Raw genomic sequence first — 15,904 nt, forward strand, 5'->3', positions numbered from 1 at the left:
CATTTTCCCAGGCCAGAGCTTTGTCTAATGTATATGTGCTGCCCATAAGATCCTGTAGTGCTCAAGAGCTGTACTCTTCCCCCCACCCCCAGCATCCAAGTAATGTTACTTACTCTCCCCTCCCCCAGTGCCCCCACCGTTTTTAAAAAGAAAAAGAAAATTAGTGTCGCTTTTCTCTCTCTTGGGAAGCAGCGGGGCCGTTCCCATGGCTAGCCCTACCCAGACAGGGCTGGTTGTGTGGAGTGCCGGGAGTGGGGCCAATCTCAGTGCTCCCCCTCTGGGTAGCCTGGGCTTTCTATTGGGCTAAAAAGGAGGCACGCAGGCGCTCTCCCACCGGTGGCAGCACAGACTGCCAGCACCCCCATTCAGGCTGCTGGAAGTTTGTGCCACCAGAGGCCGGGGGAAGAAGTGTCCCAGCATCCAGTGTGCAGTGCAATATGGGCTTCCTGGAGGCCAGGCATCCTCCCTCCAGTTTCTCTTCTCTCTACGGTGGTGGTGACGGACTGGGGTGTGGCAAGCAGCGGTTGTGTTGGGGAAGGCAGGACCCATCCAGCCTTCCTCCGCCCTAGCCCTGGGGGTCATGTGAACAACCCTTGTGTGTTCCCCTCTCCTGACCCTGAACCTGCACTTCCAAGCAGGTTCTAAAGGGCCTGCTGCTCTTCCCCTCCTTATAGCCTGAGAGGATGCCACACTCTTGCTCTTGAAAAGGGGCTTGCCAGCGTATCGTGCAGAGACTATTATTATTTATTATTATTATTATCTTCCTCCAAGGAGCCCAGAGCGGTGTACTACATACTTGAGTTTCTCTTTCACAACAGCCCTGTGAAGTAGGCTAGGCTGAGAGAGAAGTGACTGGCCCAGAGTCACCCAGCTAGTCTCATGGCTGAATGGGGATTTGAACTTGGGTCTCCCCGGTCCTAGTCCAGCACTCTAACCACTACACTACGCTGGCTCTAGACTGTGGTTGGGCAAAGTCAAGTGCAAAGAAATGTTTGCTCCATCTGGCAAAGGAGTACTAGCTTGGTCAGCCTATTCGGGCTCAGGGGGCCTGGAAGTGAACAACTGCTTGCACTGCCAAAATCTCAAGCGACTTAGGAAGCGTGCTTGTGTGTGAAATCAGCGATTCTGGGATGCCCTCGGGGTAGACGGTGCCACTGAGAAATTCAAAAGATCATGATGAGCCACTTCCCAGTAATTCACAAACCTCAGCTTGCTAACAGAGCATGTTCAGTTCCACCCCACATCAGTGAACGTAGAAGAAATGCATCTTGCAGAGGACAAGGGAGCAGCTGACTTGCAAAAGCTCCCAACAACTGATCAATAGCCTCCATTCTGGCCCCCAGTAGCAATCAATCGGTCATGTCCGATTTCATAGTCAAATGAAACCTTGTCCAAAGGTCATCAAGTCATCTGTTTAAACATCAGTTTCTCCTTTCCCACGGGCCTATCAGCAACCAATTCCCCTGACGCTTAAATGAACTTTTAGTACTGATTGGAAAACACTCATTGGTCAGTAATAGTCTACCCCTTACACCCAGCATCTTTAAAGGAACTGCTGACAGCTTATTAATCTATACAAGTTTTTGCCATTTATTGTATTTGGCCTCTGTGTATTTCTCAAAAGGGATGAGATGTCAGGAAATGCCTTGTTTTTACAAGGATCGGTGAAAGAAAAATATGCAGATCATTGCAATTGTTCGGATGACACAGCGAGTCAAAACTATCCCTTTGAGGCTGGACGCTGCAGTGGTACAGCCCTCATTGGACCCAGATGACTTCAATAACTTTCAGCCAGCTTCAAACCTCCCCTTCTTGGGCAAGGTATTGGGGAGCGTGGTGGCGTCTCAGCTCCAGGCAGCCCTGGATGAATCCGATTACTTAGATCCTTTCCAGTCTGGCTTCCGACCTGGATATGGGACGGAAACTGCCTTAGTTGCCCTGGTGGGTGACCTATGCCGGGAGATAGAGGGAGTGTGACTCTGTTGATCTTCCTTGACCTCTCAGCAGCTTCTGATACCATCGACCATGGTATCCTCCTGGGACGTCTTTCTGGGTTGGGACTTGGCTATACGGTGGCTCTGCTTCTAACTGGAGGGACGTACTCAGAAGGTGGTGCTGGGAGATGCCTGCTCCACCCCTTGGCCTTTGAGGTGCCACAGGGATCTATGCTGCCCCCCATAGCAATAGCACTTACATTTATATACCGCTCTATAGCCGGAGCTCTCTAAGCGGTTTACAATGATGTAGCATACTGCCCCCCAACATTCTGGGTGCTCATTTTACCGACCTCGGAAGGATGGAAGGCTGAGTCAACCTTGAGCCCCTGGTCAGGATCGAACTTGTAACCTTCTGGTTACAGGGCGGCAGTTTTACCACTGCGCCACCATGCTGTCTAACATTTACATGAAGCCCCTGGGAGAGATCATCCGTGGGTGTGGGCTGCGGTGCCATCAATATGCCAAGGACACCCAGCTCTCCCTAGCTTTTAAGTCAGCAGACACCAGGGAGGCAGCGGATGCTCCGAACCGGGGCTTGGAGGCTGTTCTGGACTGGACGGGGGCAAACAAGCTGAAACTTAATCCAGATAAGACGGAAGTGCTCTGGGTTGGTAGGACTGAACAGCCGAGTAATGAGGTGAATCTGGTCTTGGATGGGGTCATGGTCCCTCTGAAAGGCAACGTGCACAGCTTCGGGGTGCTTCTGGACCCGACGTTGTCCTTGGAGGCACAGTGTGCAGAAGCGCCTTTTTACCAACTACGGCTGGTACACCAGCTGCGACCCTACTTGGAGAAGTCGGACCTGACCTTAGTCACTCATGCGTTGGTAACATCCAGATTGGACTACCGCAGTGCGCTCTACATGGGGCTGCCCTTAAAGACTGTTCAGAAGCTTCAGCTGGTTCAGAATGCTGCTGCAAGTTTGCTCATGGGTACAAGTCATTTCACGAGTATTACACCCATTCTGTGTCCGCTTCATTGGCTAGTGGTCTGCTTCTGGGCTAGATTCAAGGTGCTGGTATTGACCTTTAGAGCTCTACATGGTTGGGGCCAGGGTACCTGTCAGACCACATTTGCCCATATGAATCTGCCAGGGCCTTCCACTCATCTCATGGCCCAGCCACTAACAGAGATCCAGTTGGTGGGGACTAGAGACAGGGCCTTTTCAGTTGTGGCCCCTTGGCTTTGGAACACCCTCCCTGAAGATCTTCGCCATGCTCCCTTCCTCAATGTTTTTAAAAAAACATCTCAAAATGCACCTTTTAAAAGGAGGCTTTTTAATGTTCCAGTTACTTTTTGTTATATCTGGTAGATTCTTTAGCTTTTTATAATTTTCCATGTTTAGCTTTTAAAATAACCTTTCATTTGAACCCAATAATGATTGTGGTTTTTAATCTGACTTTTTTGTTTAACTTAGTTAACTTTATTACTTTTATTGTATCTTATTTGGTCATTGACCGTAAATAAATGAGTTCACAGTTGTATCTTGTATATCTATCTTATTGTTGTGAGCCACCCTGAGCAGTAGTGCACTGGAGGGGCAGGGTATACATATTTTAAATAAATAAATAACGGAGGAAAGTGAATCTTCCTTTGGCTACCCTGAGCCACCATCACCACTAGGCCACGCTGCTCTCTCCAGCCAGAGACACAAACCCAGCTCCACAGCAGCAAAGGCCTCCAGCGCTAATTGATCAGACGCAGCCGAGTCAGCGAAGCATTTAAAGCAGCCTGGTAGTTTTTCCGTTTAAAGGTGTGGGAGGCTGTAGGTGCACAGAGAAGGAGAGAGGCGGCTAGAAGCAGGACCCTCCTGGAGGGCAAAGGCGGAGCCCCTCCCAGCTGCACATGCACACACTGCCTGCCCTCTTCTTTCTGGTGCTGTAGAAGGGAGGCTGCTGATGCTTGCTGAGTCCAGGAGGAGCGCTTGCCTGGCAGCCCTAATTACAGCATGCATCCACAGGGCACACCACAACTGTAGAGCCTTTATTTTTGCAACCTAAAATAACTTTCGAGACTACATTTTGGAACATGCTCTGCTTTTTCCTCCCTCTTTCCCAACAGCCACATCCTTTTCAATAAAGCAAAGCACTTATGCTTGGTCAGCGCTGGCATGGCCCAGCTCTATTAGCTGGGACTCTGGAGTGCAATTCAGAGCACACGGACTGCTACAAAATCCCATTCGCAGAAGAAATGCCCACAGGGACAAGCAGCTTTTAATGTCTGCCTATCAATAAGGCCTGTTTAATTTACAGCCCTGGTTTTTATATTCTGATGGAAGTTCTCTGATCTCCTTTGGCTGACTGAATGTGCCGAAGCACAAGCCATTCAAAAAGCTGGCCGATTACTCTAGCCATCAACGATGCACTTTTGCATCTCCATTCTCCTGCTAGCAGCAGAACAGCAGTTATGAAGAACAGGGCCTCTCTCCTCTTGCTGGGGACACTTGGGGAAGAATTAGCAGTGCACTCTTAAGTAGGCTTACTCAGAAGTTAGTTCCATTGGGTTCAGTGCTGCTTACTCCCTAGAAGTCAGAACTGCAGCCTAACACTGTAAGTGCATTATTTTAAATATCCCGTGTAATTTAGAGAAGAGGAGTGGAGCATGGATAAGGTGGTTTCTCCCAAATACAAGTCTTGCAAAACTGAAGGGAAACACCTGACTAAGGAGGCTGCTGCTCCTTTCATGACGCAGGGTTGCCAACTTGTTCTCTCATTTCTGGAACACAAGCCTATTGCTTCTCACCCCGACAACATTGGGCCTCCCACTGAGTAAGAGGAGAAACATTTCAGTGTTTTATGGAAGACAGCAAGATGTGTAGATGCCAATTCTTCTGGTGAGCCACTGTGTGGAACAGGATGCTGGACTAGATGGGCCTTGTGCCTGATCCAACAGGACTGTTCTTTAAGTTCTTAAAACTCTAGTTTCATTAGGATGCCTTCCAGAGTCCTGGGGAAACTAGAAAAGGCCCAGTTTCAAGTCACCACCAACCACGCTGGTGGCAACCACAACCAGAACCCCTCAGATTATCTTAATAGGTGGCAGGGTTGATGAAGAAGAAGGTGTTCTCTTAAATACATTGGACCCAAGCCATTTAGCGTTTTACAGGTAATGACCAGCACTTTGTATTTCGCCCAGGAAATTATTGGCAGCCAGTGTAGTTCCTTTAAAATGGGTGTAATATGATCTCTTCAGGCAACCCCAAAGACCAACCTGGCTGCTGCATTCTGTACTAACTGTAGTTTCTGAACTATGTACAAAGGCAGCCCAACTTAAGAGCGCATTGCAGTAGTCAAGCCTAGATGTTACCAGCATACGCACCACTGTTTCAAAGTCTCCAGAAATGGGCATAGCTAGCAAATCAGCATAAATTGATAAAAAGCACTCCTGGCCACTGCCTCAACCTGAAAAATCAGGGCAAGGTTTGGGTCCAGAAGTACTCTCCAGACTATTTAAGAGAGAAATCGTAGCTAGAAGGAACCCAGAGCAGCAGTAGCAGCAGCAAACAGAGATGTGGACAAGATATCGAGAAAAGACTTAAGGAGCTGAGTTTGTCTTCACCTTTGTCTTCACCAGAGGAAGGACCCTAGAACTGCTTTGAAAAAGACACAGGGATCCCTTAAAGGAGCGTGCAGATCCATTGAATTAAAAGCAGACAAGACAAACCTCTGCTTGGATTAGCTGAAGCGGAAATTGAAAGGAGAACTCTTTAAGGTAGGAGCTGAAATCCATTCAGTGGGCTTTGAGACCATTAGCAGTGGTCTAGGTGAGTTAGGGAGGTGCATCTCATGGCATCACAGGGACAAGAAGAGTCCTGCCAAGATTTCCTCCTCTACCTAACTGCTAGGAGACACAGGAGCCCATCTCTGAAATATGAGGCTGGCCAATTCCTTTCCACTGACATCCCTCAGTCGCTCACTAGATACAAGGCTGAACGTAGTCGTTGGTCATGGATGGTTCAAGACTCAGGAGGCCCCTTCCAATGTACCAGCGAATACCAGTCTGTCTGGCTATGCTTATTCCCTTTTTCTTTTTTAAAGGAGAAAAGAATGGGCCACACAATCAAATCAGCTTGTACAGTGGTCAACAAAGGGATGAAATATCAAACTGCACGACAACACTGCAAATAATTCCCAAGAAGCAGCCATTAAAAAAGTTCTTGCTGTTTAATATTCAAAGTACAAAAAGAACATTTCCAGAGAATTATAATGCAACGTTGTCATTTCAGAACAGATAGTGTTCAAAAACGAGAAGATACATACATCACAATGTATTTTAAAAGTTTTGTATTAAAAGTTTTGAAGCTCCGTGTTTCTCCTCTTAGGAGATTAATTCTACTGGTTTGCTGGTGAGAAAAATACATTGAAAAATACAGCAAACCCCACAAAGACTAAATAAGCAATGATGGAGACCCAGAACCTGGGATCCTTAATGAAATTCTTATCAAAAGAGCTGAATATGACATAACCTATTGACATCCCAGTAAGGCCGCCTGCAAGATGGGCCACAAAGGAAACCTTGAGAGAGAAAACAAACACACATGTACACTTAGTGGCGTTCTGTTTCGGGTGGGAGATTCAGAAACAGCCGTGCAAATACCCCCCAAGGGTTGACTGCTAAAGCATTAGTGGAGCAAGATCAGGCAAGTCAGGAAGCAGCCGGCATCTCAGCACAGCCCACCTTGCAGAGAAACAGCCGCTGCTGCCGCCAGGGCACGACAGTTCTGAAGGGCCTGGTGAGAAGAGATCCCAGCTGTAGAGAGCTCGCCCGTCTCGTCAGCCTAGCCACCAAGAGAAGCAGCCCAAGGAGGAGAATGGCTCTCAGGCCAGAGCAGAGCAAAGTCCTCACTATAAGCCCCTGGGCAGACACAATCCAGAGAGGAAGCAACTTCGCCCTGCAGCCATTAACTCTCAGGAGAACTTTCAGACAATACCTCTGGAAGGCAGGACCTTGCAGCAATTGCTCCATTGGTAAGGATAAGCCCTCATCTCAAATACAGCCATTCCCCACAAAAAGAAATGAGGAAAGGAGGGCTAAGTAGAGCAGGGAGGTCCAGGCATCTCTTTCCAGCCCCTCTTTCTCACAACTCGCCTTTGGCCATGGCACAAACCCCTTGTCATGGAGCCTCCACTTCTGCCTTGCCCTGGTCATCATCAGCCACAGCCAGGGGTCTTGTCTCTTCTTCCTCTCCTCAGCCACTTCTGTATCTCCCCACAGGGGAGATGTGCAAGGTCTCCTTTGCAACTAAGAGCAGGGAGATGAGCCCATTCCTGCACTCCCCTTTCCCCGCAACTTGGACCATGCAAAGCACCCCTCAGCTTGCCTACCAAGTTAACTTGGGGCTCCTAAGAGATTTGCCAAAGGCAAGTCAGTCTTTTCAGCACAGACCTTGCTCAGTTCTGACTCTGCTTAATGCAGCAGAAAGCAAAAGAGAATGGCACGCGTGAGAAGATTTTAGGCAAAATACACAGGAATAATCATCCCAGATGCAAGAAAGTGAGAGAGATGCAGCAGTCAGAGATCGCAGAGAAGGGTACCTGCCAAACATCTGGATGAAAGGGAAATAAAGAACGCTGTATTATTTGTCAGCACAGAAAGAAAACTGAGCCAGGACACTTGAAGGAAGCAAGCTGGAATTCAGCCACAGGAAACACACACTTACCTTCTGTTCCCCATTCACAGGAGAGATAAATCTTCTGAACAAAGCAAATCCGACATCTGTTCCAACTAGGAAATCAATAGGAGTCATTAGAAGCCAATTGTTTGTATCCCCAAAGATTTCAGAGCTACTGCCACAATGCAGTAAATAGGGCAGGGGGGGCACTCACAGGGAGGGGCAGACAATTGTGTGGGGACAATCCAGGAAGAGAGAGAGAGCGCGCGCAAGGTAAGAAGCAGGGGGAACTTTGGGGTCTCAGCTCTAGTCCTGGAGCAGAGAATGGGAAGAGACAGAAATAGGGATACAGGAAGCTGCCATATACTGAGTCAGACCCTTGATCCATCTAGCTCAGTACAGTCTACACAGCCTGGCAGCAGCTTTTCCAAGGTTGTAGGCAGGAGTCTCTCTTAGCTCTATCTTGGAGATGCTGCTGCCAGGGAGGGAACTGGGAACCTTCTGCACGCAAGCAGGCAGGTGCTCTCCCCAGAGAGGCCCCATCCCCCAAGGGGAGTATCTCACAGTGCTCACACATGGAGACTCCCATTCAAGTGAGAACCAGAGCAGACCCTGCTCAGCTTAGCAAAGGAGAGCATCCCTCCCTCCCATTTAGTAGCTGAGCGCATGCATACAAGAGAGGAGGGAAGGCATTAATCATCATTACCTATTATAAAGATGAAGAGTAATCTAGCCACTCCAAACAGCGGAATCATTTCTTGGAAATTCTGTTTTTTTAAAAAAACGAACATGGAAGTCAGTCAGTCAGTCAGTCCTTTATTAGACCAACATGGAAGCATGAACCCTACTACAACTCCAAACAGCTCTCTCAAAGCCACCTCAGATGTCACTTGCTTCGGAGAACCTGCAGTCTAAACTTAACTTCAACCCTCTGGTTCTCTGAATAAGTGGAGATCAGTCAGTTTAGACCCTTCGGAGAGGTAGTGGACACTCACGTGGGGATGGGACGGGGGAGCACGTGGTCCCAAGGCTGAGGGGCCTCACGCAGGGCTCGGCTTCAACTAAAGCACCACATGATGTCTGAACCGTACCAGTAGGATTGTGTTCGGCCCGGATTTGTGATTTTTCTTATCTTGGCACAGACCTGTGCCCGAAGAGAATGACTCCGGCCCACAACATTGCTGGGGACTTTAAGCTCTTTCCTTACCACAACAACATTCATGAAGTATCCTCCAATCAGAGCATAGACGCCTCCTGAAGCTCCCACGAGTGCAACACGAGGATCAAAGATGGAACTTGCCAAGGAACCTGAGGATGGGGAAAGAGGGTTGGGGGAGATGAAGCGAAACCAGACTTGTTCTCACAACCAACACCACAGCTTCCGGGGCTGTGCGTGCTCCTGACATTTGATGGTGTGCAAGGAGAGGGAAGAGAGTGTGTGGGAGCTGCCTCCTACCTCATTAGACAGCTGGGACAGAGCCCTCCTAGCCAGCATCAACAAGCTCCCACACAATCAGTTCCCCTTCCTCCTACCTGTTGTTTTACTCACACACAATCAAGACTCAGGAGTGTTCACAGCTCCCAAGGCTGGGTAGGACACTTGTCCTACCTGATTTTCAGTCATCTGAACAGTCCTACAACATTGCTGCCTAGCACAATACTTCAGTATGACAACACAGCAACGAAGATCTGGGCATAGATCTGAAAGTGAAGTTTTTTTTGCAGGGAGCCATCCATTGCAAACAAGAGACTATACAGAATCAAAAACCTTTAGTTTAAGAGAGAAGTTAAGGAGCGTACAAAGACACTCATGCATGGAAATTCTAAGACACTTATCTAGTGGGAGCTTCAGGATGCATCAGACACTTTCAGTGCTCCTTCTAACACATGTGCTCACATGTTTTTTGATGTCCACTCGGTTAATTTTAGATCCCACTCAGGCTGAATCAGGAAGGCCCCACTCTGAATGCACATGCGCACACACTGCCTTGATCCTGCCACCCAGAACAAAACTCATTCCGCACACATATCGAGTCCATCTCACATGTGCTTTTATACTGTCTATACTTTAAGGACATTGGTATTGCCTGGATTGAGCCACATATTAAAACACATGCCAGGTCTATCAGAAGAGTATCGTACTTATTTTCTTCAAGCAGACCAGTATACAGTAGTTACAGTAGAGATAGCAATATTCTGTGCCGCAGAATGCAAACTGAGACAGCAGCAGTTGATTAGCAACTGAAACCTCTATGTATGCGCTTTGATACTATTACCCAGTCCTGTTTTTGATTTGATTTTACTTTTATTTTATTTTCCATTTCATTGTTTGACTGCTGGTCATTGACTGTAATAATAAATTCATTCATTCCGCACACAGATGAAAAAAATTAGAACACTAGACACTTATGCATGGAAATTCTAAGATAAGGCACCTGCCTTTACTGTTTTCATTGCCCAGAAGTTAAAATGTTCTATAGCAGAGGGGGGCAAACTTGGCCCCCCAGCTGTTGTTGACCTACAACTCCCATCTTCCTTGATTGATTGATTAATTGATCGATCGAGTGCCATCAAGTCAGTGTCCACTGTTAGCGACCACATAGACAATTCTCTCCAGGATGAACTGTCTTCCACTTGGCCTTTAAGGGCTCTCAGTGGTGCATTCATTGCGTCATAATTGAGTCCATCTTCCTTCGCCACCATTTATTGTAGCTGGACAAGATGGGAGCTGTAGTTCAACAGCTGGAGAGCAAAGTTTGCCCACCCCTGTCCTATAGTTAAGCTGGTCATAGAAACATAGGAAGCTGCCATATACGGAGCCAGACCATTGGTCTATCTAGCTCAGTATTGCCTTCACAGACTGGCAGCGGCTTCTCCAAGGTTGCAGGCAGGAATCTCTCTCAGACCTATCTTGGAGATGCTGCCAGGGAGGGAACGTGGAACCTTCTGCTCTTCCCAAAGTAGCTCCATCCCCTGAGGGGAATAACTTACAGTACTCACACATCAAGTCTCCCATTTATATGCAACCAGGGTGGACCCTGCTTAGCTAAGGGGACAAGTCATGCTTGCTATCACAAGACCAGCTCTCCTCTCTGAGGAGAGGAGCTTAGCTTACAGTGAAACAATTTATAAGCACCGTAACTCATCTCTAGAATGTCTTTGTTTTTGAAAAGGAAATTAACTTGAGGGGAGGGATGGGATTAACTTCCTTGTGCCTCTAGGCCCGAGGTTTCTGGCTGGCGGGCTGGTTCGAAAGCCAGCCAGCCACCTCCTCCCTCCTGCCAATTCCCGGCGGCTGGCATCCCTATTTTCTCTCTCTTTCTCAAGCCGGTTTTCTTGAGTTCATATGTTTGCACAAATTAAGGGTGACAAACTGTCTCCCCTTTTGAGCTAAATTCCCCACGTTCACCCGCACTAGGGGGCGCAGGCCAATCAATTTCATTGACATGCCTCAGCCCAAGTCCACATTTCCCCCTCTGCATACTCACCTCCAAGGACTCCTGCAATGTACACCAACCCAACTCTATGTCCTTTGTGAACCAATTCTAGGGGAATCCCCAAAACCAGCTGCAGGAAGAGATTTCCTAAGATATGTTCAATGCTGCAGAGAGAAAGAGCAAAGAGAATGAGTCAGCAGGTGATCTATCCAAAGCAATGCTGCTCACCTTTACTGGGCCAAAACTACACTCAGTAGTATTCCATTCCAACTCAACCCTGAACGAAATCAATCAGATTTTCGTCCACTCTATGAGCCACTGCCTGCTCTCTTAAGCCCAGGTCTATAAGGCAGCGTGTGTCCAGAGGGAAACAAGAACCAAGGTCTCCAGCAAAGCAGAGCAGAGGGTGTGGGGGACCAGGCACCTTGCCAGCAGCATTGTGGGGACTTAGCAGGCAGATGGGCAAAAGTCTCCTGTGCAAAGGGCCTCAGGCAGAGGCATTCGTTCACGGGGAGCTCAAAGGGAAGGTTCTCATGAAACAAAGGCTCTTCCTCTCTGGAAGCCTTGCAGCTGCCTTCCTATTGTCAAGTTCACTCAGAGAGGCCCTGCTTTTAGAGAACGTGCAAGAGGGTAAATGCAACGCAAGGCCACTCAGAAGATCTCCGCAAACAGATCTTGTGACTTGTCTCACAAAGGTGAAACACTCATTCACGGAGCCTAACAGATCTGGCTGGCCTGGCACCCTTGGAAGAGAAGATCCCAAACCCAAGTCAGTCTCTCCTTCAAGAGGGAAATGGTTTCTTCCTTGTGGGAAAGATAGTACAGCCTCGTCTGCAGGAGATTCTTCTGCTGGGTTACATTCCCTTTTTCAAAAAACCCACAATTGGTTTTGTAGGCTAGGATTTATTTATTGGTTTTTTATTATTATTATTTAAGGCACCTAAAGCACAGCGGGGCACTTACCCAGCATGCAGAAACATGTAAGTCAAAAACCTCCAGGCTTCCTGCCTCTTGTCAGGTGTGTAAATAAGAGGGCTCTCTGAGATGCCAGTGCCTAGAGTGATCCACTGTGTCTGAGGCTTCCAAACAGCATAATAAATGAATACAGCCAGCTAGAAAGAGAGGGAGAGAGCATTGCGCTAGGATACAGGTGGAGACTTGGGCATGTGGAAATGAGGCCAGGTTGCTGGAATGCAAGCTCCCTACCTCAGCAGCACTGATGGCAAGGATGAAAATCGGGGGCGGGATGCAGTTGGCTCTTTCGAGGTAGGTCCCTCTGGCATCTTCCGGGAGCATCCATTTAGAAACCGTTCCATGGAGGCGGTCACAGTTCACACAAGCGCAACAGCCTCTTCTTCCACCCTCTCCCCTTTCCTCTTCCTCTGCTTCAGGATCCCTCTCCAAGTTCACGCGCTCCAGCTCCATCTCGCCTTCAGCCTACACCTGACACAGAGGAGATGAATGAGACGACTCATTTGGCCTGGACCCACAGAGCAGCCCCTCGACCTTCCAGGGATTCACCACGTCCAAGCGGGGGGAGGGCGGCATTCTTGGCAGCGACCACTCCACTGCTGCCCCACAACCCTGGGCCCTTGTGGGGGAGGTTCTCCGCCAGAAGCCGGTGAAGGCTTCTCTTGGGGGCTCCTGTTTGGTGGGCCCAATTCAGCCCCATGAAGGCCAGTTTGTGGGAAACTTGTCCGCATTCTGCACACGGAAGGGCAGTTTCTGGAATGTGGGCAACGCCCTAGCAGGAGCTGAGTGCCGCCCCTCCCCCCAACAGCGGGAGAGGCCTTTGGCAACTGACCCCCTCCCCCTCCCCGGCCCGGGGGGTCCCCCAGCCCAGGGAGGGAGCGGGAGCTGCTGCCGCCTCCCCGCTCAGAGCCAGCCTTGGCCCAACTAGCCCCGCAGTGACCCTCCAGGGCCTGGACCGCGGGCCACCGGCATACAAAGCAGATGCCTCCCCCCCCCCCCACACACCGAGCAGGGATCTCCAGCCTCGCCCGTGCCGCCGCCGCCCACTACCACGCAACGGGCGGGCAAGCCAAGCCAAGCCGGTTCCAGCCCAGCGGGCCGCCCTGGGCTTCCTGCTTGGGTTGGGAGCCTGCCAGACGGGCGCTGCTGCTGCTGCTGCTGCCGCCCGAGACTGCCCGCCTTCTTCCTCCCCAGCCCACCTGGCCGCCGCCGCCGCCTCCCCGCCGCTCCTGAGCCCGACCGGGCGGGGCTCGCCCTCCCCTCCCACCCCCAGCAACGGTGCTCCTGCGCCCTCCGCCAGCCCCTTGGGGCGCACCTGCTCGGCGGCTCCCCGCGCTGCTCACGGGCGGCTGCTGCTGCGGGTCTTTTGCCGGGGAGCCCCAGCCGCTGGCGCTCCAGAAGCCCCGAGCGCCCGCGCCGCGGACGGAGCACCTCCCTCGCCTCTGCCTGGCCGGCCCTGGCGCTCCGTGCGCCGCCGCCGCCGCTCCAGAGGCGCCGGGGGGGGGGTCCGGAGCAGGAGCGCAGCCGGGGCCGCCGCAGGTCAGGGCGGCGCCTCCGCCTCCGAGGAGCTTCCGGAGCCCGGGCACACCAGCAGCGGCAGCCGCCGCCGCCGCCTCTCGGCAGAAGCCTCCTGGTCCCTCCCCGCCCGGGGGGGCCCTGCGCTGGGGGGAGGCCGCCGCCGCCCAGCAGCCCCTCTCGGAGGACGCCAGGAGGGAGTGGAGCGCCGCTCACCTGCGGCGCGCCCCGGGGCCAGAGAAGCCAGCGCGGCTCAGCACAGCAGCGCGAGGCGGGCGGGCGGGCGGGGCGGGGACTGCCTCGGCTCCCCGGCTCCGCCTCAGGCCGCCCGGCGGTCCCTCCCCGGCATCGCCCGCCCTCTGCAGGGTCATGAGATGGGAGTTCTCGCCCGAGCGGTAGCAGGAAAGCGCCAGTTCCGAACCGTCTCGGTTGCTTTCAAAACCGCGAAGGCTGCAGTCGGGCTTTGTTCTTCTCTTGCCTGGAATGGTTTTTATTCCAACGATTGCCCGTATGCAGCCATTTGCACCTCGCCTTCCTCCTACTCAGAGTAGTAGCTAACACTAGCACTTTGCAGCCCAACCTAACCAACAAACCAGTCACTACTGGTAGGTCCATCTGTCCAAGCCAGGCAGAGGGGCGGCGGGCGGGTCACTCTGGGGGAGAAAAAGCTTGTCGAGCCTGCCCGAAAGGCACATCGGCGGGCCCGCAGTGTTGGTGATCCAGCAGCACCATCTTGTGGAGAGCAAGGGAAGCACAGGAGAGTGCCCTGTAGGGAAGGGAGATGGTTCCCTCCCTCCCTGTGTATTTGTCCCTTCTGTGTCTCTAGCCGATACACAGAGCTTATATAGGGCAAGGAGCGTCTGCCTTCTCAGTTTGTTCGGCAATTGAAATCCGTATTTTTAATTGCATTTGTCGCCTGTTTCGTGACTTTGGTGCATGTATGAAAGAGTTAACCCTGTCATAAAGATATGGTGTTTGTACACCTGGATCCTTGTGCAAACGTAGCCTGAACACCAGGCTGCTTGTTCAGCCCTGGACGGTGCCCAGACAGCATGCATTTGCATGGCTGGTGTGCCTGCTAGAATTCTGAGTCTCTCTTTAGAAGCTTCTACTGCCCTCCCAATCTCCGGCAGTAATTCAGCATTAAAGCTGCTTCTCTCAGCAATCGCAGAGGGACTTGCAAGCACAGGAATCCTACTTGCAGTAATGAAGAGGTTTGGGCATCATTCCATCACATATTCCCCCCCCCCTCTTTTCAAGTGGAACACATATCCCTTACAGAGGATAAGTGTGCAACATCCAACTTTTAGTCCAAGTTTATTGCCCACTACTTTGCCTTGAAAGGACATCTGCCTTAATGTTCTGTGCCTGCATCTCAAATTCCTGCAACTGCCAGGACCACCTTTGCCACTTGAGAGTTTGTGTTCCTCTCAGTCTGTGTCCATTGCAAGGCATGGTGGTCAGTCCACAGAGCAAACTGTTGTTCCAAGACACAAGGTTTGCATATGCCCATGCCATGGTCCCAGTTATGGTCGGTTCTCCTGTTGGAGTCTTTCCCTTCTTCTCCCTTTTACACTTGGGGAATCTTAACAGAGACTCACTCTTGTTGCACGCCTGTGGGCCAGCTATTTGAGCTGCCCTCGACACATTCCCCTTCGCTCTGTCTGTAACCCTTAGTCCAAAGATGGCCATCTGTGGAGGAGGCTGGAGCAGGAGGCTGGAGGAGAAGACCTCTCCGGCCCCTTCCCACTCTAAAGCTCCATCTTTCCAGGCTCTGAGGACCAAACTAGATATGATCCTGGATCTGCGATTGGCTTCTCAGCGGAATTTTAAAAGTGCAAAGCGGTTGCCGCGGAATCGGAAGCCCAGGCCTCCTGGTGCTCTCAATGAGCTGGGCCTTCTCTTCCCCGGAGCATTCTGCTGCAGTCGGAGTGTTGGATAAACTCTCTCTCCGACACATTTCCGGTTTGCGTTTGCAGGAGGCCTTGAGAATCGATGCCACCAGGCATAGGAGAGGGGAATGGACATAGGACTGTTGAATGTGGCTCTCGAGCTTTGAACAGAACAGTGAATGAGCCAGATAAGGCAGCAAAAGAAAGAGGCCCCTGTCCCAGGAGTAAGGGGACCTGCCCTTTCTCTCAGCACTGAGAGGTTCAGGAGGGAGGGCAGATACAGTATTCCGGAGGTCTGACCAGCCCAAAGGCTGAGGTGGGTGAGCCCTAGACCACAAAAGGCCCCACTGCTGCCCACCCCCACCAGCAACGCTGCCCCCCTGGCCCCAAGCAGCACCTCCAGATCCTTGCTCTGCACGGCCCATCTCTTCCACACCTGTGGAAGAGATGCTCGAGGGTCTTTGCCCCCCAATTCCTGGA

General features: G+C 51.1%; 1 protein-coding gene and 1 long non-coding RNA gene across 10 annotated transcripts; one reads left to right on the plus strand and one right to left on the minus strand.

The window, feature by feature from the left end:
- Positions 1 to 1,206: 1,206 nt before the first annotated feature.
- Positions 1,207 to 14,316, minus strand: RHBDL2 (rhomboid like 2). Of its 9 annotated transcripts, none has more exons than XM_053267167.1 (8): positions 13,333 to 13,726; positions 12,252 to 12,488; positions 12,009 to 12,157; positions 11,097 to 11,209; positions 8,816 to 8,916; positions 8,315 to 8,375; positions 7,657 to 7,721; positions 1,207 to 1,950 (listed from the first exon to the last, which is right to left on the minus strand). In XM_053267167.1, exons 2-8 carry the CDS (start codon positions 12,468 to 12,470, stop codon positions 1,930 to 1,932), a joined length of 729 nt encoding a protein of 242 aa, XP_053123142.1. In that variant the 5' UTR covers positions 12,471 to 12,488; positions 13,333 to 13,726; the 3' UTR covers positions 1,207 to 1,929. The 9 variants fall into 9 exon arrangements, with proteins under 9 accessions (XP_053123142.1, XP_053123139.1, XP_053123138.1 ...); XM_053267164.1 differs by lacking the exons at positions 1,207 to 1,950; positions 13,333 to 13,726 and adding exons at positions 6,142 to 6,511; positions 14,126 to 14,316; XM_053267163.1 differs by lacking the exons at positions 1,207 to 1,950; positions 13,333 to 13,726 and adding exons at positions 6,142 to 6,511; positions 14,011 to 14,134.
- LOC128332637 (uncharacterized) lies at positions 5,341 to 6,301 on the plus strand. The gene is made up of 2 exons (XR_008310712.1): positions 5,341 to 5,708; positions 6,035 to 6,301. It is a non-coding gene; the product is annotated as an uncharacterized LOC128332637 (long non-coding RNA).
- Positions 14,317 to 15,904: the final 1,588 nt, after the last annotated feature.

The sequence above is a fragment of the Hemicordylus capensis genome, chromosome 7 (assembly GCF_027244095.1).
Source record: "Hemicordylus capensis ecotype Gifberg chromosome 7, rHemCap1.1.pri, whole genome shotgun sequence".
Taxonomy (NCBI): domain Eukaryota; kingdom Metazoa; phylum Chordata; class Lepidosauria; order Squamata; family Cordylidae; genus Hemicordylus; species Hemicordylus capensis.